We start from the raw sequence: 24,949 nt of genomic DNA, 5'->3' as shown, positions 1-24,949 counted from the left end.
GTCCCCTGGCAACTGGTAGCAGTCCGTTCTAGAAATGTTCAGCAGACAGGGACCAGGCAAGGGGCCTCCATCCCAGTCCACACCAGGGAGTGGGGCAGGAGGCTTCTGGGGCAGGTCTGGCAGAGAGGGGCACATGCTGTCCTCAGAATTTAGGATTGGGGAGCAGCGCTTTGTGTTCAGAGGCACCCCTGGGTTGTGTGAGGTGGGCTCGCTGCCCTGCTCTTTCCTGGTCCTTGGGAAAGTGAGCTGATGCCGCATAGTGACTTGAAATGGAGGGATGCCCGTTGTGTATTGAACCCAGTTCCTGGAGCACAGATGGGCTTCATAAACATCAGTTCCCTTTGTCTCCTTCCACGTGAACTGGGGTACACGGTGAGCTGATCTTGAGAAAGAAGTCGAGAGCTCCCCCACCAGAGTCAGGGATCTGGGGAGGACTGCCTGCTTCCTTAGGGGCTGATTCCCCAAGGCCAGGCAGTCACAAGGACCCTTCTAATCGGGATTCAGGAGTACCTCTGGAAGGCGAATGGACCCATCTTACTGGACTTCCCTCCTTTCCCCACCCACCTACTTCCCACTTTACTCACCCACCTTTGCCTTCCACAGATTTCCCTGCCTTCCAAGCACCTGGACGAGTTTCCTGGCCTCTAACCTCTCTTCCCCTCCCAGGCACTGGCCCTAGATGCCGATGCACAGCAGCCCCTGCAGGTCCTGTCCTGCCTGGGGAGAGGGGTCTGGCCTGGCGAGGCTGACTCGATACTGAGCCAATAGCCCGGGGCTCCCGAAATTCCTTCTGACTGTAGTAGGCTGGTCCCAGTGCCTAAGGTGGGGCTGTGCTCATGAGTGGTGCCAAGAGGCCCGGCAGCCAGGGCTGGGAGCAGGGCAGGCCCTTACTTGGCCTTTAGATAAACAGGGAGCTGTTTCTAGGAGGGTTTCACCTCACAGGCTTTCTGGGTGCCTCCTGGAGTTACGCTTCGGACCGGCTCTTTGTGTCCAGCCCATGAATGAGCTGGTGTTAATTTTATTGCAGTTGCTGTCATTTCCTGAGTGCTTTACTTTGGGTAGAGCGCTTTTCTTTGTTCTGGTTTAAGGCCAAATAACCCTAGATAGACCCAGTTACTGTCTGCAGAGTACAGAGGAAAACACAGGGACACAGAGAAGTTAAGAATCGTGCCCAGGGCCACTAAACTAGGAGACAGTCGGGCTCACCTTTGCACGTCAACTTGCTGAGCTCAGCAGGTACCTAGTAAATGTTCGTGACCGAGAGCGCTCCCACTCTTGCTTGCCAGTGTGTTTGCTTTTGGCGTAGCTGTTCAAGATCTGTGGTGCTGATCGTGCTGTGCTGTTGGGCAGGGTGAAGGCTCAGCCTCTGTCGGACACCCTGAGTCGCCCCCCGCCCCCTGCTGGGTCTGGGACCCATTGCCAATCCTGAGGTGTGGCCAGGCTCAAGGGGAGTGGATTTGGAGATGACCTCTCACCTGCCCCAGCCGGGAAGGCGTTTTGCCTCTGGAATCAAATGCTTGGTGGGAGCAGCCAAGTCATTAACTTCTTGATGGAATGTGATAGGTTCAACTCCCTGGAGTGAAGTATCAGCTGGAAAAAGAAAGCAGTGAACACCGATCTCATCTCTGCTGGGTACATGACATTCTGGATTTTACCATCCTGTTGCTACATGCTGGGCAGCTGGGGACAGTTTCAGTCTTGGAGACGTTTGCCGTCTCTGTCAAATCTTTTTCTCTGCAAAGAATGGGGCTGGCCACCTAGACAGCTTTGCCTGTTTTGTCTCTGTGAGGTTCTTAGCTCACCTCCGCCACCACACCACGGGACAGCTTCATCATGTCCTGCCCCTGAGCTGGCGGCTGTCCCCCTCACTCCCCTACAGCCAGCCTGTGGGACGGTGATGGGAGCATGAGCTCTGGGACCAGAGAGTCTGAGCTGGCATCTTGGCTCCAGCAGCAGCCCCCAGTGTGTATCAGTGGCTGGCAGCTGGGTAGTTCAGAGTAACAGCTATTTATTGCCCTAGTTCTGGGCTCCAAAAGTCTCAGATCAAGGTGTCTGGCAGGCCCCACTCCCTCTTCCGGCTCTAGGGGAGGATCCTTCCTTGCCTCTACCGGCTTCTGGGGCTGCCAGTGATCGTCGGGGTCCCTTGGCTTATAGCTGCATCACATGTCTGTCTTCTCCTTGTGTTTGTCTCTGTGTCCAGATTTCTCCTTTTCATAAGGACACCAGTCGATTGGAGAGGGCCCACCCTAACAACCTCACTTTAACTTGACTGCCTCTGTAAAGACCTGAGTTTCAACTAAGGCAACATTCTGATGTCCTGGGGGTTAGAATCCCAACATACCTTCTTCTGTTGTTAGAGGGAGACACAGTTCAACCCATAACATGGTGTTGCCTTTGACAAGTTACTACTGTCTGCATACCTCTGTTTATTTGCAAAATGGGCTGCAATACATCCTAATACTTAGCTCCTTGGGCTGTTGGGATGGTGACATAAGTAGATATAGAAATAAAGTGCTTGGAACTGAGGCAGGTGCTTAGTGACAGCTCTGTGAGTCGGAGCAGCTGTTACCAGGGCCTCTTCTGACAGTGGCAGAAGTGCAAACCCTGGTGGTGAACATGCTTGCCAAGGATCTGAGGTTAGGTGATAAACCCAAGTCTGCCTGGAACCAGAGATGGCTCTGGGATTAGCCCCCCGAGACCAGCATTATGCTGGATGGCCTGGCTGTGTTCCACTGAAGGAAGGAAGGAGGGAAGCTGCACCCAGAGAGCACTAGTCTGGAAAGTATTATCTCCATCTCCTTTTCCAAAGAATTGTCGTCTAAGCTAGCAAGGCTCCTGTAGCACTCAAGTACTCATCAGGGGGTAGGGGATGGCTTCGGACCTCTGTCTTCAGCTTGGGTGAAATCCTATCACAAATCCCTTCCTCACTCATGATGAGGGGTAGCCCTGAGCCTCTTCTTAATCTGACGATCTGTGCATCTATGGATCTCCAAGTACAAGAACAAAACCCACGATGGTGTAAGACCCTGTAATTGTTTCCTTAGTTCCACTAGTGTTTAGCCCCAAATGGCCCCAAAGCTTGGACAACCCCTCAGGGCTTGTTAGAGTGGGCCCAGCTGGCTCTTTCTGTCTTTCAGGATCCGAAGGAACCAGAGCTTGGGGCTGGGGAGCTCTTGAGGTTCTAAATCTGCAGAGGATTCATAGTTGGATCGACCGGATCCTAGAGAAGCAGACAGATACCTCCCACCCCACAACCAGAGCCGTGATGAGGCCTGTAGATAGAACTCCTTTGGGTGCAGGCCCAGGAGGGCAAGGCAAGTGGGCATGTCTGCTCGTGTGTGATCCTCCCATCGCCTTCTTGATCACCTGAGTCACTTGGAGAGTGGCCAGGATGACTGTGGGGTCATTCATCTTCCTCAGGTATTGATGGAGGGGACAGGGTGTTTCCTGATGGGAAGCCGGAAGCTTCCTATCCAGCTGAAGAAGCTGGAAGAAAGTTATAAACCCATGATTTCAGGTAAGACACCATTTACTACTTTATTTGACTCTCATTGTTTTGAGAAACAGATTAGTTGGAATTACTGGGGAATGCATATATATTATATAGATTTTTATAAGGACGCTAGTCGATTGGAGAGGGCCCACCCTAACAACCTCACTTTAACTTGACTGCCTCCGTAAAGACCTGAGTTTCAACTAAGGGAACATTCTGATGTCCTGGGGGTTAGAACCCCAACATACCTTCTTCTGTTGTTGGAGGGAGACACAGTTCAACCCATAACATGGTGTTGCCTTTGACAAGTTACTACAAGTTAGTTGAATATAAATATATTCAACTAAAAGCAGTTGGAAATCTGTCAAGTACACTCTGTAAATGGATCCAGGCTAACGGAGTGTTCCAAGCAGACACCTAGAATAAATAATGGTGATTTTTAAACAATGCATCATCACTTTATGGTGCGTGACTATTTTTCCTAAGAATGTAATGTGTACTCACCGCAATTTTGGTTGTGTTTTACTTAGCAACACTGTTTTTTAAATTTAAGTTTAATTAATTACTTAATTAATTTATCAGAGAGAGAGATAGAGAGAGAGTGCACGCAAGCAGGGGGAGCAGCAGGTGGAGGGAGAAGCAGGCTCCTTGCTGAATAGGGAGCCCTATGTGGGACTCAGTTGTAGGATTCTGGGATCATGACCTGAGCTTAAGGTAGATGTTTAATTGACTGAGCCACCCAGGCATCCCGGTAAGGCTTTTTAGTACATAGGGAATTAGAGTAAATGTCACTCTAAACCTATTCCCAAACTGTCAGCATTATCGACACCCCTGTTTTTACTGGATTAGTGTCATCAAGGCTTATAGACATCCCAAATGTAAGGGGGTGGTGATGTACCATATACTCAGTGGGTGAGAACAGATGATACGAACTGCTGAGACCAAACCTGGTGAGAAATGGCATCTGAATTACCCTCGTATTGGTTATTGGCTGGCCAGCATCTTGCTTGTTATAAATGGACATTCATTTGTTTATGTCTCTATTATTGTCATTTCCTCCACTAGATTGCAAGTTCTCAGACCTGAGAACAATGCTGGGCTTGGAGTGGGGGCTCAACACTGAATCAGTGAAATGTATGAATGGATGAATAAACAGGGCTGTTGCTCCAGATCTTGGTCGTTTTTCTGAGTTTGGGTTAATGCGAATTGGAGTCTGATCCCCACGGCTGACCTGATTTCAGGGTAGAAACTAGAAGCTCAGCTCTTCTGATCTAGCCCAATTTCACCTTTGTCTTTCTTCTGAACTGTCCTCTATGAGTCAGCCTGGGAATTTTCCCTACTTATTTACTCTTTCTTCTTGTAGGAGGCAAAGACACAGCTCTGGAGAGCGTGAGCAGTTCAGCTCCTCCCGCAGTGGCTCTCAACCCTGGCAGGCAGCACATTAGAATAACTGAGGAAGCTTAAAAGGAATTGACTAGCCCATCTCCACCCCTTTCCAGGGCTAATTGGTATGAGGGTGGGTCTGGGCACCAGCATTTGTTACAGACTTCTCCTGTGCAGCCAGAATTGAAAACCACTGGAATGGCGCTTCTCGAAATATTTTGTCAGTATCAAACATCCAGATGGCCAACAGACACATGAAAAGATACTTAACATCACTCATCATCAGTGAAATGCAAATCAAAATCAAATGAGCTATTACCTCACACCTGTCAGAATGGCTAGTATCAAAAAGATAAGAAATGAGCATTGGTGAGGATGTGGAGAAAGGGGGAACCCTCATGCATAATTGGTAGGAATGCAAACTGGGCAGCCACTGTGGAAAACAGTAAGTTAGAAATACCATATGACCCAGTAATTCCACTTCTGGGTATTTACCCGAAGACAACAAATATGCTCTTTGGAAAAGTTATGTGCACCCCTCTGTTTATTGCAGCATTATATAGCCAGGGTATGGAAGCAACTCAAGTGTCCATTGATAGGTGAATGGATAAAGACGGTATGGTAAAGGGGCACTGGGTGGCTTAGTCAGTGAAGCGTCTGACTCTGGATTTTGGCTCACGTCATGATTTGGGGGTCATGGGATCAAGCCCCACATCTGACTCCATGCTCAGCAGGGAGTCTGCTTAATATTCTCTCCCTCTCCCTCTGTCCCACCCCTCCCCCTTGCTCTCTCTCTCTAAAAGAGAAAAGATGTGGTATATATACACAATGGAATATCACTCAGCTGTAAAAAGAGAATGTGATCTTGCCATTTCGTGTACAGTGCTAAGTGAAATAAGTTGGAGGAAGACGAGTTCCATTATGACTGCACTTCTATGTGAAATCTAATGTGAAAAACAAAACAGAAAAGCAAAACAAGAAACAGATTCATAAATACAGAGAACAAAGTTGTGGTTTCTAGAGGGGAAAGGATGGGGAGGTGGACAACATAGATGAAGGGGATTAAGAGGCCCAAAGTTATAAAATTACTAAGTCACAGGGTTGAAAAGAACAGCACAGGAAATATAGTCAATGATATTGTAATAACCTTGTATGGTGATGGATGGTGACTGTACTTAACAATGGTGAGCATTTCATAAAGTATGTAAATATCAAATCACTATGTTGTACACCTGAAACTAATATAATATTGTATGTCGACTATACCTCAAATAAAAATTGAAAGAAAAGGGGGGGTGTCTGGGTGACTCAGTGGGTTAAAGCCTCTGCCTTCGGCTCAGGTCATGATCCCAGGGTCCTGGGATCAAGCCCCGCATCGGGCTCTCTGCTTGGCAGGGAGCCTGCTTCCTCCTCTCTCTCTCTCTCTCTCTGCCTGTCTCTCTCCCTACTTGTGATCTCTGTCAAATAAATAAATAAAATCTTTAAAAAAAATTGAAAGAAAAGGGAAGAAATAGTGAGGATCAGAATCACCTAGGGGCTGTTAGACACTTGTTATTTGGTCCCTCCTTAGGTTCTGGTTTTGTTTTTTTTTTTTTTTTTGGTTTTATTTATTTACTTGTCAGAGAGAAAGAGAGAGAGCACAAGCAGGGAGAGAGAGAGGACAGGCAGAGGGAGAAGCCGACTCCCCACTGAGCCCAATATGGGACTCTATTCTGGAACCCTGAGATCATGACCTGAGCCAAAGGCAGATGCTTAGCCAGCTAAGCCACCCAGGTGTCCCCCTAGGTTCTGATTTCTAGCCTGGGATGATGGTTCAGAATGTACGTTTTCTGCCACGCTCCCAGCACCTGCTGCTGCTGTTCCACTTCAGGAACTGCCGCCCTTGGGACTGGGGCATAGTTGCCCCTGATTCTCCCTGACATGGAGTTTTCTGTTTCCTGCACGTGCTGTGCCTGTTCTTACTTTCTCCAGCTGGGGCTCTCGCTTTGCCCGCTGCACTGGCCTGCCCTTTGCTGAGCTCTGCGCCATTCCTGACAGGGTGCAGAAAGCAGTTTTTTAAAATCTGCTCTTCTCAACCCAAAGGAGATTGGAATGCTTGGAAAGGAGTTTGCGCGGAGGGTGAACTGGACACCCCCCCCCCCATGGGGACCCAGCACCTGGAAGTGGACACATTCAGAGGTGGTTGGGATATGGGAGGGTCCTGCATTCCTGAGAGGCAGGTTTGGGCCTGAGTCGTGTGCTACCTCTAGGAATTGGCTTGCCCTTGAGGGGTCAGCAAGGCCTGGCTGTCAGAGCCTCAGAGGACAGCCACAGTTAATAAAAGTCACAGTTACCACAGGGCAGTTGTTGGCTCTGAGCTGGGCAGATATAGCAATGGGCTTCCCTGTGGACTCATTTTAAAGTCACTCTAAAAACACGGCCTATTGCATAAATACAGCTTGGCATGTAACCGCCCCTAGTCTCTCAGCTCAGCCAGCCTCTCCTAGGCCAGGTTAGGGGGTGCGGCCATCACCCCCCTGCCCCCGTCTGGTGTATCCCTTGGCCACAGTTTGGAGCCTGAGGCTAGCTGCAGCAGTGTGACATCACTGCTCACAGACACAAGGGGGCAGAACCAGAAGCTTCGGGAGTGCCGGGCAAAGCAGGACCGCGTGTGACCACTTTGCATGTCAGTTTCCGGGGAGCCGGAGCGCCGGGCTATGACAGGACTCGGAGGAACGTGGATTCTCCTTTGTGATGAACTTCAGTTGAGGCCCTTATTGCAGCTGCTCAAGCCTGCTGAGCCCAGGTGCTGAGCTTGCTCATGACACCTGCCCCGGGGGCGATGAGTGTGCCAATGGGGACAGGTGGGTCAGGGCTCTGTGTGCCTGTTCCAGGGCTGGTGTGTCACCGGCAGGCAGGATTACCATGTGCCGGTGCATTCTATAACGTGATACACAGATGAGACGGTCATGGGTGCATTTGGGGCCCTGCAGGGTGAGTCAGTCCCCATCACTGTTTTCCAGAAGTGTGAGGTTCAGCCGTCAGCTGAACAAAGCAAAATGTTCGATAGGTTACTGAGAGCTTATTAGAAAGCAGAGAGGTCTCCTGGTTCACGAAAAGAGCTGTCCAGAAACGGCAGCTATCATGGCAGCTGGGGTGATGTTCAGGCAGGTGGTTAGGGGCTGGGGGGTGTGAGTGACAGTGGCCAGAAAGGCCCTATGACCCAAGACTCGCAGTCACCAAAGACCGGGAAGGATGACTTTGGAAGTTGTGTCTTCCAGTGAGTTTCGTGTGTTGCCCTTGAGGTGTGTGTGTGTGTCTGCTAGCACTTATTTTTAAAATGCAGACATCTCGTGTGTACTGATGATGCCTGTTACTCAGTTTGGGTGTGGATCTTCAATTTTTAATATACTGAGAGCTGCTTTTGAAGTTTTTGCCGGGTTTCTCTCCATGCCCGCTGGAGCCCTGCCAGACACTAGAAACAGTGATTATTGGTTATGGTGGAGGCTGGCCTGACCCTAGGAAAGTAGGATAAGCATAGTGCTTCGTTAAAGAGAACCCTGCCCCGCAAACCCAGCACACGCACACACACGCACATATGTACACACCCCTAAGAGTCCTAGCATAAACACTGTTTTTTAAGCTGCCTTTATTGTGGACATAAGGTCAGTTTGGTAAGTCTTATAGCAGGACTGGAGGGAGTCTGTGAAGTACTGAGTAGAAGACTTAGCTGCTGGGATCAGTGGGCAGCGGGAGGCCTAGAGGCAGGAAAGGTAGGGTGGAGGCGATGCTGGGGCGGCCCCGAGAGGTGGGTGGACCGCTGATGGTGGGCTCTGGTGGTAGCTTCTTGTTGGGATCTCGGAGTTGCTGTCTCATGGTTTTTCCACCATCCTGTGCTGTGAAGCCCGACGGGGGTGAATCCACAGCAGCTCTCATCCCGGCCAGAGCAGGACCTGGCTGTGCCTCCGAGGTTTTGGTCTGGAGTCCTGCTTTGGGAAAGGGCAGAAAGGTGCCATGCCAGCTGTCGAGGAGGGCAGCATCTCTCTGCCCAGGAGCGTCAGGATGATACTGTGCCTGGGACTGACCTGATTGTGTCTGTGAGGTCATGATTCGGGTTCTTCTCTTTCAGTCTAGACGTGATCAGGAAGCAACCCAGACTACTGGCAGGCTAGGTCCTTCTGTCTCCTCTTGGTGAGGGGGCCTTGAGCTGACAGATGAATGAGCATTGCATGGCTTATTATAGAAATCAGATATCATAAGGAAATTGTCCCTTTTTCTAGTTCTAAGGAAAATAAATTTTTGTTCACCCCTCCCTTGGAGCAAAGAATGTGGCTTCATTTCTGTGAGTGGCTTGTTAGTGCTCTGGATGGCTTCTAGGTTTTTCTCCTGGGCAGGCCACATCCCTGACACCAGTGTGTCTCAGGCCCAGAAGGTGGAAAGGCAAGGCCAGGGAAGCAGCAGCATCCACTGGGCCTCAAGTCAGAGCAGGTGGGGCTGGCCTGGTGCCTCCAGAGCCCCATGGCAGGGCAAGGCTTGGCTGTGTGGCTGGAGGAACAGGGGAGGGGAGGGCTCTGGACTGGGCCTGGATATTGTTGAGAAAGAGAGTTAGCATGAAATGGGGCTTGTATCCAGCTCCCCTCCTCCCATGCTCTGGGTCCTATGGGTAGGTTGCAAGGAGAATGGGCACATTCCCATCCCTTTCCAGGGTCTCTCTGGGAAGTAAGGCAGGGAGAAGGAAGCAAAAGGACAGGCTGGCAAGAAAAAGCCTTTCTGTAATAAAGATTGGATTTTCTCTGAATTGGACAGCAAAATCCAATCTCTCCTGTAGGTCTCAAAAGCTCTCTGCAGACTCTGTCTCCACTTGCTAGAGCAGCTCAGCCCTTCGGTGTGAAGGAAGTGGTGGTGTTCCAATCCACAGTCACGTAGAGCACTTTCCTAGGCTTCTATTTACAGTCATAGAGCACAGACTTTGAAAACTAGAAGCAATCTCTGAGCTTGTGCGCCAGTGAACAATGGTCTCCTGACCATGGCCACATCCGAATTCCTGTCACCTGTGATTAGGTGACCTTCCATGGCAAAAGGGGTTTTACAGATGTGACTCAGGTAAGAATTTTCAGGTGGCAAGTTTATCCTGGCTTATTTGGGTGAGCACCAGATATAACCATCAGGGTCCTCAGAAGAGGGAGCACAGAGCTCAAAGGAAGAAGGTCACGTGATGATGGGAGCAATGGGAGAAAGCGGATGTACTGGAGGCCTCGGTGAATGAATGCGGACAGCCCTGGATGTGCGTTTTCCCTGGGAGCCTTCAGAAGGAGCTTGGCACCACTGACATCTTGATTTCAGGCCATGGACAGAGACCCCTGTCCAACGCCTGACCTCCAGAACTGTAAGAGAATTAATTAGTGGGTGTTGCATGAAGCCAGTGTTTGAGGTAATTTGTGAGAGCAGCAATAGGGAACTGATACAGAACTCATTTATTTCAGCTCTCTCTTTTCACAGATGAGACTGAAGCCCATTTGTAGTCAGTATTTTCATGTTTAGCTAATGAAGTTGTTAATTATGTATGGGGATGGGGATACATGGTATGACGTTTCCTCTGTCTCTATGAATAAGACACGAGAGATTTTTTCTGTCATTGGCCAGCTGACCAGAACAGGTCTAAGCATTTTAATTTTATGGGGGCTGATTGCTAAATTGATCCTGTGGGTGTGATAAGCATAATCTTAATCCAAATTAAGGACTCTCACCTGACAAGAATGAGTGAATTTATCCGCATAATTTAACAGAGGCTGTCCCAGCAAACCAGGGACAAACAGTCTCTGTTATAGTCCGTGACGTAGTGGCCGCCACAGGCTCTTTGCTCCTCCAAGCTCCCCTTTCACGGTTCCCTACCTTTTGGCCTCCATGGGAGGAAAGGGGGTTGGAACTTTGCCACAGAGGTTTTCAGAAGATGCTGTTGATTTCTGACCCAAAGTAGACTTGGGAAAGGCCTAGGTTCAAAAAATGAAGACTCATTGCTTCAATCCTTGCAATAAACGTCCTGGCTTACTTTCACCTCAAACCTCAGAGGATTTCGAGATACTTCAGAACATTCTGTGCCTTGTTCATTTCCCATCAGTTGGTGGAGAAATTGAACCAAATGCTCTGGTGATAGTGAGGAGAGGACAGTGTAGACAGCGCAGATGGGTGGGAAATGGAGGAATGCAGGGGTGGGGGCAGGGGGAGCCATTTTTCCGTGAAGACTTTTGGTGATGGTTGGGTCTGAGGCATTAGTTCTTTCAAGGGCCATTCAAGCAACTCTTGCGGCTCCATGATCACATTTTCCCACCGAAGAAGTGAGGTCACGTAAATTCCTCTTTATGGATCACAAGATCAGCAGTTATACTTCAATATGGCCAACAGCAGACCGCAGGGTTTCACTTCCTCTTTTTGGCTATATTAAGCTGTGGGCTTCCCTGTGCTCTTTAGTGAGTATGATCCCAGCCAAGGCAAGGTGACCTGGCAGTGTTGTGTTTGATTGACCACAGAGAAAGCGAGGACAGGACTCAGTTATCTGCATACTCTTCATCCTGGGACGATGAGGTATTTGGGGAAATTTCCCTGCATGGAGGTGAATTTATACCCTCAACATTACTTGGCTTGACCCAAAATTTATAGCTCAAACTTTAATAACCATGTCAAAATTTTGGAACAAAACCAGACATTCTCCCTTCAACTGGTCCTTGGAGAAAGGATAAACATGGATACGGTGTAATATTTACCCCTTGGCCAACAAACTCCATTTTGGGGATATTACAGCTTCTATCATGAAGTTATGTAAGTCAATACAGCTTTCTCACCTGTGGTCCCCCTAAGTGCCTGGACCTCAATTTGCGACCACGTCTAAGTTTCCATCAAGGTCCAACATTGTATTTTTCTCAGATTTTGTTTACCCAATCTGAGCTGAGATTCCCTGGGAGTTCTCTTCCTTGTTAGTAAAAGGATAAAGCTAGGGCCTGTGGGCACTTTTAACTTGGAGCCATTTGTTTTGACTCGTCTCTAGACATTTCTCATCTGCCTTTCCACCTCTAAGAACCCCAGTATCTGAGTCAGTTAGATGGAAAGTGCCATTAAGGTTGGCAACATGGATTTTAAAGGACATTCGGGTAAGTGTTCTTTTCCATCCACCAACATGGGGGTCCATATTATACCCCTGCCTATACCACGCAGCTCAGCCCAACAAGGACACGGGACCCAGAGGGCTCACGTCCCCGCCCCACGCCCTGGTCCTGGCCAAGTTCGTATCCTTTTCCACGTGGTTTCCTGTTCATCTCAGGGAGGGCACTGGACCTGGGGGGTGGTGCAAGCCTGTCCAGGCAGACAGCAGGGCCAGTGAACCCGGCAGGCGGAGGGCTGCTGTGGGCTCTGAGCATCTGAAGCCTTGCATGGGGTCTCAGTGGGCCCTGGGCAAGCTCCTGCAGGGGGAGTTAGGAGACATTTGTTTTGTACAGACATGACTTGGGACTGAAGTTCCATTTCTAGAGGACAAGCTATTCAGTTCGGCAAATTCCACAAGTGGTAATAAAGACTTGGAAAGTCACCCTCTTCCTTCACATGACAATTAAACATCATGTAAGACTGGGAACCAGGGGACTCAAAGCTTAACTTCCTTTCTATGCCAGAAGAGATGTTCTGTGGGAGCAAACACCTACCAGCCCACTGACTGAAGACCCGAAGACCTCCTTTTCTCTTTGATGGGGCCACGGCCAGCAAAACAGACATCACTTCAAACCCGCCTCTCAGCTGGAAGTACGCAAGTTTTAGCGAGTCACAAAAAAATAGGGAAACTTGCGCACAGTGTCCTTGGCCACTTCCCCATCTGAATGATCACGCACCCAGTGCCGTCGCCGAGAGGGTGCTCCCCTGTGAGGAGGGAAAAGGTGTGTCCGGAGCCACTCAATCAGAGAGAGTGACACAAGCCCTATTAGGAAATCCCTGGAGGACGGGGATATAAATCCTGGCCTGTACTGCCCAGTTTCCACTGAAGGTAAAAGTCGAGCCTGGCAGCCTTCCCCAGGCGAGAAGCAACAAGGTCAAAGAATGCAGGGCTGCAGGTAAGAGGCTTTTGAGAGAGAGAATGAGAGAGAGGGAGTGCCAGAATGAGGGGGAAGAGAGAGGGAGAGAGAATGTGAGAGAGAAGGAGAGATGGAATGAAGCGAGAGAATGAGTGAGACAAAGGGAATGAGAGAAAGAGGTAATGAAAGAATGAGGAGGAGAGAGAGAGAATGAGCGGGAGAGAACTAGAGATGGCATGAGAAAGAGATGGAATGAGGGCATGAGAGAGAGAGGCAATGAGAGAGAGAGAGATGGAATGAGAGAGAGTGAGAGAGAGGGAATGACAGAATGAGGGGGGAGAGAGAATGAGAGAGAAGGAGAGATGGAATGAGGAGAGAGGGAATGAGAGAAAGAGGGAATGATAGAATGAGGGGGAGAGAGAGAGTGAGAGAGAGAAAGAGAGAGATGGAATGAGGGGAATAGAGAGAGAGGAAATGAGAGAGAGAGAAATGGAATGAGAGAGGGAATGAGAGAGAAGAATGACAATGGGGGAGAGAGAGAGGGAGAGAAATCTGGGCGGTCAGGACACTTGGGTTCCATTTCAGGGGTGGCTTTCCTGGGGTCTCTGGACCTTGGGTGCCTTCTCTGGGTGATATTCCTCATCTCTGCGACCTTCGCATGTTGAGAGGTGACCCTGACCTTCTTAGGCTTTTAGCGTCTCTGTCAAAAACGGGCTGGATCAGAGAATTTCTGAGGATCTTCTGTGATTCACAGTGACAGGCAAAAATGCTGTGGGATCCAATTAAGGGAGACTCCTAGCTGTAGACAGTCACCTCGGGAGAGCCCGGGCCTGTGAGGCTTACACTGAACTTAGAGGGTTGTTTCTTCGGTCACAGAAGGTCAGGGGGTTTTCTAGTATGGCATGTTTTCTTTGTAAAAGTAGGTGTAATTTTTCTAACACTCGTGTTTCAGAGCTGGCTGAGGGCCAGCGTTCCCAGTTGTCTCAGAGGAGTAGTGAGCAGATCGTGGTGGGAAAGTGTAAGCCGTGGGGCGAAAGGGTCTGCGTTCAAGTTCTCAAGAGACTTTACCTTTTCCTCGCTCTAAGTCACATGTGTGTCCACATCATAACTGTCTTTAAAAAACTCTATACTGTAGTGAATGAGGGGTACCCTTTGAATAGAGGTCATCTACCTGGTGGCCAGCAGCTGGCCAGTAATTGATAGCCAGGCAGCATTAAGCTTACCTTTATCCTTTGCTTCATTATTGTGAAATAATAACACGGTACAATTTTTAAAAATAAAGTTGCTTTTTATCCCCAATTATTATTAAGTAAATTGCATAAGTTATGTTTAACCCCTCAGTGCCTCAGTGTCCCCATCTGTAAATAGTGAACTTGATTGGGAGGATCATAAGGTCGTGGGAAAAGTAAATGAGTATGAATCATGTAAAGCACTTCGAGTAGCCCGGCTCACTCCGTGGGTGCGGCTGAAACATTGGCTCTCACTCTTCGGCGCACTCTCTCGTGAATCCCTCCCCAAGTCCTTTGCTCCTCATGGAACCCCAGCTCCCTCAGGAGTCCCCTACCTCATGGCCCCCAGCCCTGCCACTGAAGTGCTGTGGTTCAGGTCAAGGCTGGCATCTGTCTGGGTTTCCTCTTCTGTAAATAGACAGTTTAGTGACTTGACCTTGCAGGGTTCCCCTAGCTGCTCGGGGTCTGCGGAGGGATGCTGCCAGCTTCCCTCTCTGCAGTTCACCCCACCCCACCCCACCAAGCTCAGCCTTGCCCTGGCCCTTCTCTCTAGCTCTCCATCCCACGAGGGCAGTGGGCTCCTTCCCACCGGCTCAGTGTGAAATTCCCGCACGCACAACAGGAAGAGCACCTTCTCTCACATCTCATTAGTTTTGTTCAGTTGCACTGCATTTTCCACGCTTTAGCCTCTGGTTACCCTAAAAGGCCAGCAGGAAGCTTGGATAGGGTCAGAGGTGCTGGGAGGACAGTCTCTGCCCCATTTGTTCCCAGCTGCCTGGGAGCACCTGCCAAGCCTACCAGCAGGTGTCCCCTCCACCTTCTGGCTCCCACCGGACCTCACAACCCAGCTATTACACAGCAAACCCCTGTGTGACCAAGACGCTCAGACTCCGTCCCTCCTCGCCTCCCCCAGGCTAGCAGAAGTCAGTGTCACATGAAAACGCCAATGGACAAAGCCCGAGTCATACGGGTTTGAGTTTTCTTTTTCTGTGACCACCACCAGCTGTCCGGACGAGGGCACATGGTCATGATGGTGATTTTGGCCAGTGCGTTTCAAACTTGAGGCTGCACTAGCACCCCTGAGGCTTAGTAAGCACAGACTGCTGGAGCCACTCAGATTGTGATCCAGTCTAATGTGCAGGGTGTCCAAGGTAGAAGTTCCCAGGTGGCGCTGCCGCTGCTGGTCTGCGGACCACACTTTGAGAACCGCTTCCTCAGGCGATAACAAGAGGTTTTAGATCCAGTAGCACACTGAGTTGCTTCAGCACAAGAAATGTTTGAGGCCATTTTCAAAACAGAAGTCACAGAGACCTGCTGGGTTTGACATGAATGCTAGAGGCTGGAGGTCTCAAATAGGAGAGTTCCATTTAACAGAGGGACAAACAAGCGCAGAGGGAATGTTAAGTATCTCAGTGTCTGGAACCTGACCTCAGGCTCCTAGCGGTTTTGTTCTCCGCTCACGAAGGGACATTGCCTAACATAAGAGGGAAGAGGGCGGCAAAGGGCAGCCAAGAGATGAAGGGAATACGGAAGCTTCTGTGGCCCGCCGACGGGCCAGAACCAGGGGGGCCACAAAAGAGACAGTGATGGAGTTGTTGGTCCTCTGGCATCTCAGAGTCCCTGCTCCGGTGGTTCTCAGCCCTGGCCGAGCGTTACCATCACCTGGGGAGCTCTTAAAAAATCCCTGTACCTGGGACCAATTACATCATTCATGTTGGGGGCTGGGACCTGGGCATTAGTAGTGTTGAAAACCTTCCAGGCAGTTCTGATGTATACCCAAGGCCGAGATCCCCTGTACTATTCCATCTCTTACACTCCTTACTGTCCCACCTTTTATTAACTCTTCAGGGACTCCTCCTTTCTTCCTTCAAACCCTGTGTTCTGAACCTGTAATTTATCTGATAAATTTCAGATAAATGGGCATTTTACTCACCAGTAGTGTGAACACGAGAGAAGTCTGAAAATCTGTCTTAAACTCCCTACAAACATTTCTGAAACACACTTTGGTTAAGAACCTCTGTTTCTGAATAAGCATAAATGATTTCCTAAACAGAAGGAGGTGAATGATTGTGGCATTTGACTGTGGGCCCACAGAGTCCAACTTAAGACCAGTTATCTTGCCATGCAACTTAGTCGTGTAACTTAGCTTCTGGATGTTAGTTTCTCTCATCGGATGACAGGGATAGGGTAGGGAGCAGAGGTTCTTTGCTATGGTTAGGGATCTCTGGAAAGTATTCATACCACCCAAAGTTTTCATGAAACGTCAAGGGGACAGTTAAGAATACATGGGCTTCATTGGAGATTTCAAACTTGAGTGTATTGGGGGGCCATGCAGTAAATCAAATATGTGAGGCTGTAAGTGATAAGGCCAGTGGCCAACTGGAATGAGCTTGTCTCTTGGGAAATACATTCAGTGAAGACTAACATCAACATTCCAGCTGAATAATGCATACTCACAAGCTGAACTGGCCCAGATCCCAGTTTGTGATTTGCGGACTGGCTTTAACAGCTTCTGACAATATGATCACATACCCCCAGAGTGAAAGGGATCAGGAGCAAAACCTGCTCCCCCCCCCCTTTTATTTGTATTTCCTTAGAGGAGTTATTTAACCTGTAAGCCCCAATGTCTTCATCTCTAAAATGAAAATAATAATATGTAGTTCACTCAATGTTGGGGAAATTAAAGGAAAACTTGCCTACTGCCTGCATTTATTGGTGTTCAGTAAATGTTAGCTAGCATCTTCAATATCATCATCATCAGATCATATGGTTCTGACAGCAAAATTTCAGAAACCACTCTGAAGAGCTGCGGTGATCAGGACACAGGGATTTACTATAATCTCTGCTCTCATTCCCTGTCAGCATCTGCCCACTCTACTTAAGAATAAGGCAATTTAAAGACGAGTGCTTCTCCATTGCCTAGAAATCCTGTTGATATGCCCATAATCCCAATGCCTAAGTCTGAGTTGGAGCCTGAGATTTTGCATTTCTTCACAAGTGATGCTGCTGGTCCATGGACCACACTTTAAGTAGCAAAGCTTCAGAATATTTGGACCAAGGTTTTCCTACTTGGGAGCAAGGAAGAAGTGAATGTACAGCGTTGGATGGGTCCTGGATTTTCTAGAGCTAATATTCATCAGAATGGTTTTTTAAATGTCTGCCGTAGGCAGAATTCTAAGATGACCCCCACTGATCCATGCCCTTGTGTAATTCCCCTTCCCCTGAATGAGTATGGAATATATGAATGTGAGGGGATATCACCCTCATGATTAGGTTTACATTCTGCCACCAAGGTAAAGGAATTTTGCAGGTGTAATTTAAGACCCTGATGCGATGACTTGAAGTTTATCAAAAGGAATTTTCCTAAGCATGCCTGACACAACCAGGTGGGCTCTTTTTTTTTTTTTTTTTAAGATTTTATTTATTTATTTGACAGACAGAGATCTCAAGTGGGCAGAGAGGCAGGCAGAGAGAGAGGAGGAAGCAGGCTCCCTGCTGAGTGGAGAGCCCGATGCGGGGCTCAGATCCCAGGATCCTGGGATCATGACCTGAGCCGAAGGCAGAAGCCTTAACCCACTGAGCCACCCAAGCGCCCCAACCAGGTGGGCTCTTAAAAAAAGAAAAAAGAGTCTAGAGGTTAGAATCAAGAGCTCAGAGAGAGTCGAAGCAACATCTGATGTTGCTCTATTGGTCTTGAAAAAACAAACTGTCTTGTGGAAATGGCCATGGGTCAGGAAATGATGGACAGCTTCCAGCTGTTGACCATGGCCTTGGCTGACAGCCAGCAAGAAAGTGGGGACCTCAGTTTATATAATCACAAGGAGCTGACTTCTAGCAGCAAACACATGGAACAGAACCTTGGGATTTGATAGTCTCTTAAACCCTCAGCAGAGACTTCATCCAAGATGAGACCAGACATCTGACCCACGACAGTATGACTAATGAAGGGGGATTATTTTAAGTCACTGAGTTTGTGGGATTTCTACAAAGCAACAGAAAACAAGTACAATGTCTTATTTCTTCTCTTTGATTGTTGTGCATATCAGTCCAAGGTATAGATAACCTAAAACATCTCAGTAGCTTAATATAACACATTCTCTTGCTCATGAAGTATCATTGTCATTGGTCAGCTGTGTCAGACCATAATGGCTCATGATAGCCACCGAGGACATTTTCAAAAGAGAACTCATGGAGACTGTCTGTTGGATTGTTTGGACATGGGTGCTGGGGTGGGAAATAGGTGTTCTCCTACTTAGCAGAAGGAGAAACAGACATGGAGATGCACTGGAGTGGATTCATGGGTGGAAGTAGACCTCATTCTCCTATCAGGTTGACCTCATCTTGTGTGGCCACCATCAATAAACGAGGGCTCAGGGAAAGGGGGGCTGGAGGATAGGGCACCAGAAATGAAAGGCATAGGCTTGCAAGTGACCCAGGTTCTTCCCGCTTACTTTGCATGGCTATAACCTGTCCTGCGGCTATCCTTGACTTCAAGGTACAGAGACATGGCATCCTGTGTGTACCCCAAAGTAGAAAAGTACCAGATGTTGGTGGGCGTGAATCTGTCTACCGTGGCATGTTGCTCAGTTGGGTGGGAGTGGCAGGAGAGGAAGCAGGGTCTCAGATTGTTCAGCTTCACAGATCTCTTCCTGGCACTGGGACAAGATGGTGGGACGTCCCAACGCTGAGAGTAGCAAGAGGGACTATATGTGTGAATGGAACACTCACTCCCAGATACAGAGAAGGGTGAAGGGCTTCTGGGGACTTTTTGGGTCTGCGGAAAACCCAGTCAGTCTGGGCTGTCTTCAGCTAAATAGTGAGCTTTCTTGTGGCAAGGGATTTCCCCCCCACAGTAGAGATAAAAATCACTTGGGTTTTCAATTGTTTGTTTTTGCTTGCTTTTTATCTGCTTGTATGGACATGCTGAACACAGGGCTGGGGAAAGCTGCCACCTTCTGTGACTCTCAGAGGACTAGCCATTCTGGGTGGGCACATTTTCCAGGGATGGAAGATGGTCTTTCAAAGCATAAACAGAAAATCCCCCCTTTTGTTGACAATTTAATTTTGGAAGGAAATATTTCATTTTTCTTTCTTAAAAAAAGTAGCAGGCAGAGGCAGAGCAGACTCCCTGCTGAGCAGAGAGCCGGATGTGGGACTTGATCCCAGGTCCCTGAGATCATGACCTGAGCCAAAGGCAGATGCTTAACTGACTGAGCCACCCAGGTGTCTCTGGAAGAGAATATTTCTAAAATATAATGTAGCATGGTGACAATTTATATTCACTGCAAACTGATGACAAAAAATGTACCTTTCTTTTCTAACTTTTCTTTCTTTCCTTTTTTTTTAACCAGGCATTGTGTTTAATTCTTTTTTTAAAAAAATATATATATTTTAATTTTTTTATAAATATATAATGTATTTTTATCCCCAGGGGTCTGTGAATCGCCAGGTTTACACACTTCACAGCACTCTAACTTTTCTAACAAGCATTTCATTTGGTGTTTGAGGTCCCTTTAGTACCATGTCTTCTCCATCTTGCTGGCTCACATCTGCCTCTCTCAGATTTATTCAGTCTCTTTGGGGGTAAAAGCTCAGGCTTTCAGTTTCTCACCTCATTGCTTTCTTCTAGCCAGGAAGGACCCTGAGAGTATGAAAGCCATGCTCCAGGGCATGATGGGGAGGGTGGCAGTCCACACCTGATGGCCTGAGGCCTTCACTGGTTTCCAGGGAGATGTCCCTGCACCTGGCTGGTCATGAGGTGTCCTGCCTAATCTACTGCTGAGGTCTGATCTTGCAGCTGGGTCAGAGCCACCACAATGGCCAACTTGGGCCCACTGTGCCCCTCACTGGCTCCATAGGCTCTCTGTGTCTTCACCAGGCCATGTTTCTCATCTGGCTTCGACTGACCACTTGTGCAGGTGATACTCAAAATATTTGACAACCAGCAGGGGACAAGCACCAACCAGTCAGAACAGATGCTATAGGATCTGTTGCTGGACTGCGAGGAGCTCCGAGGAGCCCCAGGAAAGGCATGAACAGAGGACAGAGAGCTCAGGGCCTGAGTAAGTGATATTTACCAGCTGGTGGAGACCTGTTTCCGTCTTTGGCCACACTGCTCCTTATGGACTGAATATCCAGCTCAGGTCACCTTGTCCTTCATCACAGCAGCCCCAAATTAGTCCAGATCTCAGTTTACCTCCCATTCCCCACTTGAAGCCCAGAGAAGTATCTGAGTTTCTTCCCCATCAGTGAGAATCTCAGGCAGCAGGCCTTCTGTCTCTTTGCACTCGTGTTTTGAACTCAGAGTCAGGAGCAGGCCAATATGCCTACCTCCTCTTGTGGTTTCCTTCCTTTTACCCTGAACCCCGCCCCCCCCCAAAGCCTTTTCTTCTACTTCCCCTTCCTACCAGGAAGAAATATGTCACACGCACTTCCTTCCCTCCTTTCTGAGGAGGACTTTGGTCTTCCTTTTTCTTTGGGGCATAGTGGCAGAAGAATTGGAGATACTACGAGTTCTGGATTCTGAACAAAATTTCAACTGTTCTTCGCGATTCAGGGAAATCACCATGAACATCAACTGTTTCGTGCTGTAACACCCTGATGCCCCCATCGGGCACAGGGAAGTGGAGGGGACCACTGGTGTCTGCTCTTAATGGCTCCTGATTACCACAACTTTGATTCTTGCACTGTCTTAATGTTTTTCTTTTTCCCCGCTGCATCTATCTTAATGTCTTTCTGTATCCCGTGTTATTAGGCCATCAGCTGCCTCTCCCTTCTCTCTGTTCTCTCTTCCACTAGCCCAGTCCCTCTTTCTAATTTGCTACCTCTGATCTGCGTTTGATCAAGCATTCTGGTTGCATACTGCTGTGTAACAAAATGCCCCCAAATTTAGCAGCTTACAACACACATGTTATTATAACTCACATATTTTTGTAGGTCATGAATTTGAGAGGGGCTCTTCTAGGTGATTTCTTCTGTTCCATGTGGTTTGATTGAGTTCAAGCAGTGGTACTTACTTGGCTAGTGAATTGACTCTTTGGGAGTCTAAGATGGCTTTACTCACATGGCTGCAGCCTTTGAGGGGATTCCTGGGGGCCAGACATAGCTGGAACTATGAACTAGGCCCCCTACAGGTGACCTCCCCTGTGAGGTGGTCTCGGGGTGGTTGGACAGATTACATGGTGGCTGGCTTTCCCCAGAGCAAGCATCCCAAAGGCATCTAGACATTCCAAAGACAGCTAGAAGCACTCATCCAGCATCATTCTGTTGGTTAGATGCCAGTCACAGGCTGGCCCATATTCAAGGTTGGTGAGTTGGGCTCCATATTTTGTTGGCAGAGTGGCGCGGTCACATTGCAGAGGACTGCGTAAGATGGGAGGTACTGTTGTGGCCATCCTTAGAAAGTATAATTGTCACTCTGAGAAGCAACAACACTCATAGACACAGAGAACGAGTTGCTGCAAGAGAGCTGCCAAGCCACTTCTAGGAGTAAAATATCTGTACCGTTGTGCCAGAATCTTATGGGCTCTCTCTCACCTGCTCAGGTCTTTCTGGCTGTTTTCTATGTTATATTTCATGTTATATTTCATGTTATCCATGTTATATTTCATGTTATATTTCAGGTGGACAAGTTGTCTGGATGACTGATAACTTAAATATCTGGGGTGTTCACTACATACACTCAGATTATAAGAGGTTGAAGGCCACCTTTAGCTTACCGGGCGTGGTACCTGTCCCATATCAGCACAGAGCTAACATTACCCAGCGGGTAGCCCAAAAGACCTAGAACTCCCATCCCCAGGAGAACTCCGAAGTCTTGAGTTGTGCCTCAGCTCTTTGCTGGCTTTGGGAGTCCGGCAAGTGAGTTGATGAGATTTGCTGGTTATCTGATTAAAGCCCGAGATTGGTGCTTTTGATACAGAACCTGTGTACAGAGCTGAGGCCTAAGTGCAAATTCAACCTGATTTGGAACTTTGAGGACTTCAGTGGCTGGGAGGGTTGCAAGAACTCTCAGCAGCTCAGCTCCTGTATTTATTTTAGATGAAGAAACTGTTTCCCAGATTGGGTAAATTGGTTAGTGACTTACCTAAGCTCACACAGCCAGTTAATGGTAGAGTGAATCCAGCTTCAGTCTCTTGCTGCGTGTGCTTAGAGGCTCTATCACTAAGATGTCAGTCTGAATGACAGCATGAGAATGCCACACACTGGGCATTGATTGCACACGTGTGTGTGTGTGTGTGTGTATGATTGTGTGTTTCTGTGTTAAGCGCCCTTCTGTGATAGGGATTTAGGCGTCAGGCTTCTGATTCCACTAGGTAAAGCTGAACACCTTTCTTAGTAGCAACTGGCGCTAGGTAAGTTATTGCCTATAATACCGAAAGTTCTCAGGCTGTGGGATGGACCTTCAGTGGGACGTAGTAAGAACACAGACAGTGGCATCTCTGACTTCTCCCTTAGTTCTGTCGGTTGCAGGCTCCTGAGAAAGTTACTCAGCTCGTGAGTTTTGGGGTAAAATGCTGATGAGAGCCACCACTCGTCCCGTCCAGTGGTTTCTCTTTGCCAGCACTCTGTACACATCACACACCATCTGCCCCCTCTGCTACATGCCAGGCTGCAGCCATTTTACAGATGAACAGACTAAGCCTCTCAGAGGCACCGAACCATCCAGCTGGCCTACAAGATTCTTTCAGACTCTTGAGTCCATGTGCTCTCCTATATAGACTCCCTCACTCTCTGGACTGCTGCAAGATACAGCTAGACTTCTGAGCTGCCTCCTGGGGTGGCATCTGACCAAGGAGTGGAGCTTAGGAGAAGGCAGATTTGCATTCTGAAATGACAGAAGGTTCTGATCATGTGTGCTTCCCAAGACTGGAAGTGCCCACCTAATGAGGGGTAAACTTGGCCATCTGTGGAGGATGCCGGGTTTGGGAAGACTGTTAGGGTAGGCTACTAAGCTTAATAACTCATGGCGCCCCCTCTAGCACTGGGTTCTGGTGCTTCTACAGAGCAGGGGAGGAATACCAAGGCTGAAGATTGTGTTGACTCAGGTTTGCATTCCGCTTTAACATTGCATTAGCTTTATGGCCTTGGCTAAGTTACTAAATGTCTCCGAGTCTATTTCCATTGCTTCATGTTTATCATGGGGATGGTGCACTCTTCCAGGCTCATGAGTGTTGCCCTCTGGAATTTCTCAGAGCGGAAAATTCCTCTCATGCAGATACCAGGCTGGGAGAACTTGAAGCCTGGTGGATTCATACTGAGCGCCTTGTGGATGGAGCTTCTGCATCAGTCATTTTGCAGGAGGATGGCAATAATTCTGAGCCAGAGGAGTGGTCTTATGGGGGGCTAGCCTGTGAGAGGGCCTGATGCAGGAAGAAGGTGAAGAAAGCATCTGTGTCTGATGGTCCCGTCTGCGGGGGGCTCTGAATGATTCAGCCTCACTGGGAATGCAAAGTGTGAACGGAGGATTTGAAAGAGTGGGGAGATGAATTGGGTTGATTTACCGAATCTCTTAGTCAATGGTTCTTGGGGGCAGAAGTTGGCCAAGTCCAAAAGGTTTGACAGGGAAAGAGTGCTTTTAGAGAGAAGGGACACTTGTTAGGAGAAAGTGAAAAATAGAGAGCCTGTAGCCATTAGTGGAGCCAAGTCTGAGTTTCTCTAAATTTTCCCTTGAGATTCAGCCCATCTGGGAGCCCATCTGGGAGCCCAGAAAACAATTCTGTCTCCCCAGGCCCCACTAGGATCAAGGACATTGAGGTGCTCTTATCCTGACACAGCCATGCAGACCAGAAACAGTTCTCACCAGGCTGCACTGAATTCTCTCAGTTCTGGGGTGTGTGTGTGTGTGTGTGTGTGTGTGTGTGTGTGTGTGTGGCAGGGAAACTGGCTTCTCTCTTTTTGGTAGAAACAGCAATAAGGTGTGGCCAACCCATCCAGGGTTCTGCTTTGAGCCAGTATATTAAAAAAAAAAAAAAAAAAAAAAGCTGTCTCAAACCTGGTCCTATATTTCTCTGCTTCAAGTTTCAGAGAAATATAGGACCTTGTTATTTATTTATTTACATTTATTTGTATTTCCTTATTCCCCAAACTCTTCATGTTCTGTGCTTTCCAGAGACTGAGTTCAAAAATACTCACTTTGTCTCTGCTTTGAATTTTAAAAAATTTCCCAAGCTTCCCTTTAGTGCAAATAGTTCTTTTCCCACGGATGTCAAAAGGTTTTAGAGCACATGCCTGCCCCAACATGTGTCGGTTTTCAGGGATTTATTTTACAGACTGGAGGTGACAAATGGTATGCGTCAGGCCTGATAAACTATTCGGCTTCATTAATATTCAAGATCTGTCGCCTTTGTTTTGCTTTTTTTGGGTGACTCTACCTCCTGACTCAGAGATGGGCAGTTGCCTACAAACTTCCGGTAACAAGGTGAAGACAGAAATAAAGAGAAGTTAAAGCTCAGTGCATCAAGGGATACGTTAAAATATATTATGGAGTTGGGAGCGCCTGGGTGGCTCAGTGGGTTAAAGCCCCTGCCTTCAGCTCAGGTCATGATCCCAGAGTCCTGGGATCCAGCCCCGCATCGGGCTCTCTGCTCTGTAGAGAGCCTGCTTCCTCCTCTCTCTCTGCCTGCCTCCCTGCCTACTTGTGATCTCTGTCTGTCAAATAAATAAAATCTTTAAAAAAAAAAAAAAAATATATATATATATATATATTATGGAGTAAGATGTTGCATCACTTTAAATGCCTGAAAATTTATCTCTGGAGCTATCGTTCTATTATTTACTTACACATTTGTCCTCAGTCTGCTAAAATGTGT

The 24,949-nt window shown here is 48.2% G+C and overlaps 1 protein-coding gene across 1 annotated transcript in view; it reads left to right on the top strand.

Annotated features, from left to right (window-relative positions):
- The first annotated feature begins 12,728 nt into the window (after positions 1 to 12,728).
- IL1R2 (interleukin 1 receptor type 2) overlaps positions 12,729 to 24,949 on the top strand; it is a 34,605-nt gene continuing 22,384 nt past the window's right edge. Inside the window, exon 1 of the mRNA XM_045981246.1 lies at positions 12,729 to 12,948. Coding sequence (XP_045837202.1) covers positions 12,935 to 12,948 — 14 coding nt within the window. The 5' untranslated portion in view covers positions 12,729 to 12,934. The remainder of the gene's footprint in view (positions 12,949 to 24,949) is intronic.

The sequence above is a fragment of the Meles meles genome, chromosome 16, assembly GCF_922984935.1.
Source record: "Meles meles chromosome 16, mMelMel3.1 paternal haplotype, whole genome shotgun sequence".
NCBI classification, from domain to species: domain Eukaryota; kingdom Metazoa; phylum Chordata; class Mammalia; order Carnivora; family Mustelidae; genus Meles; species Meles meles.
Note: the sequence above shows the minus strand (reverse complement) of the source record. Positions and strands in the feature narration are given on the sequence as shown.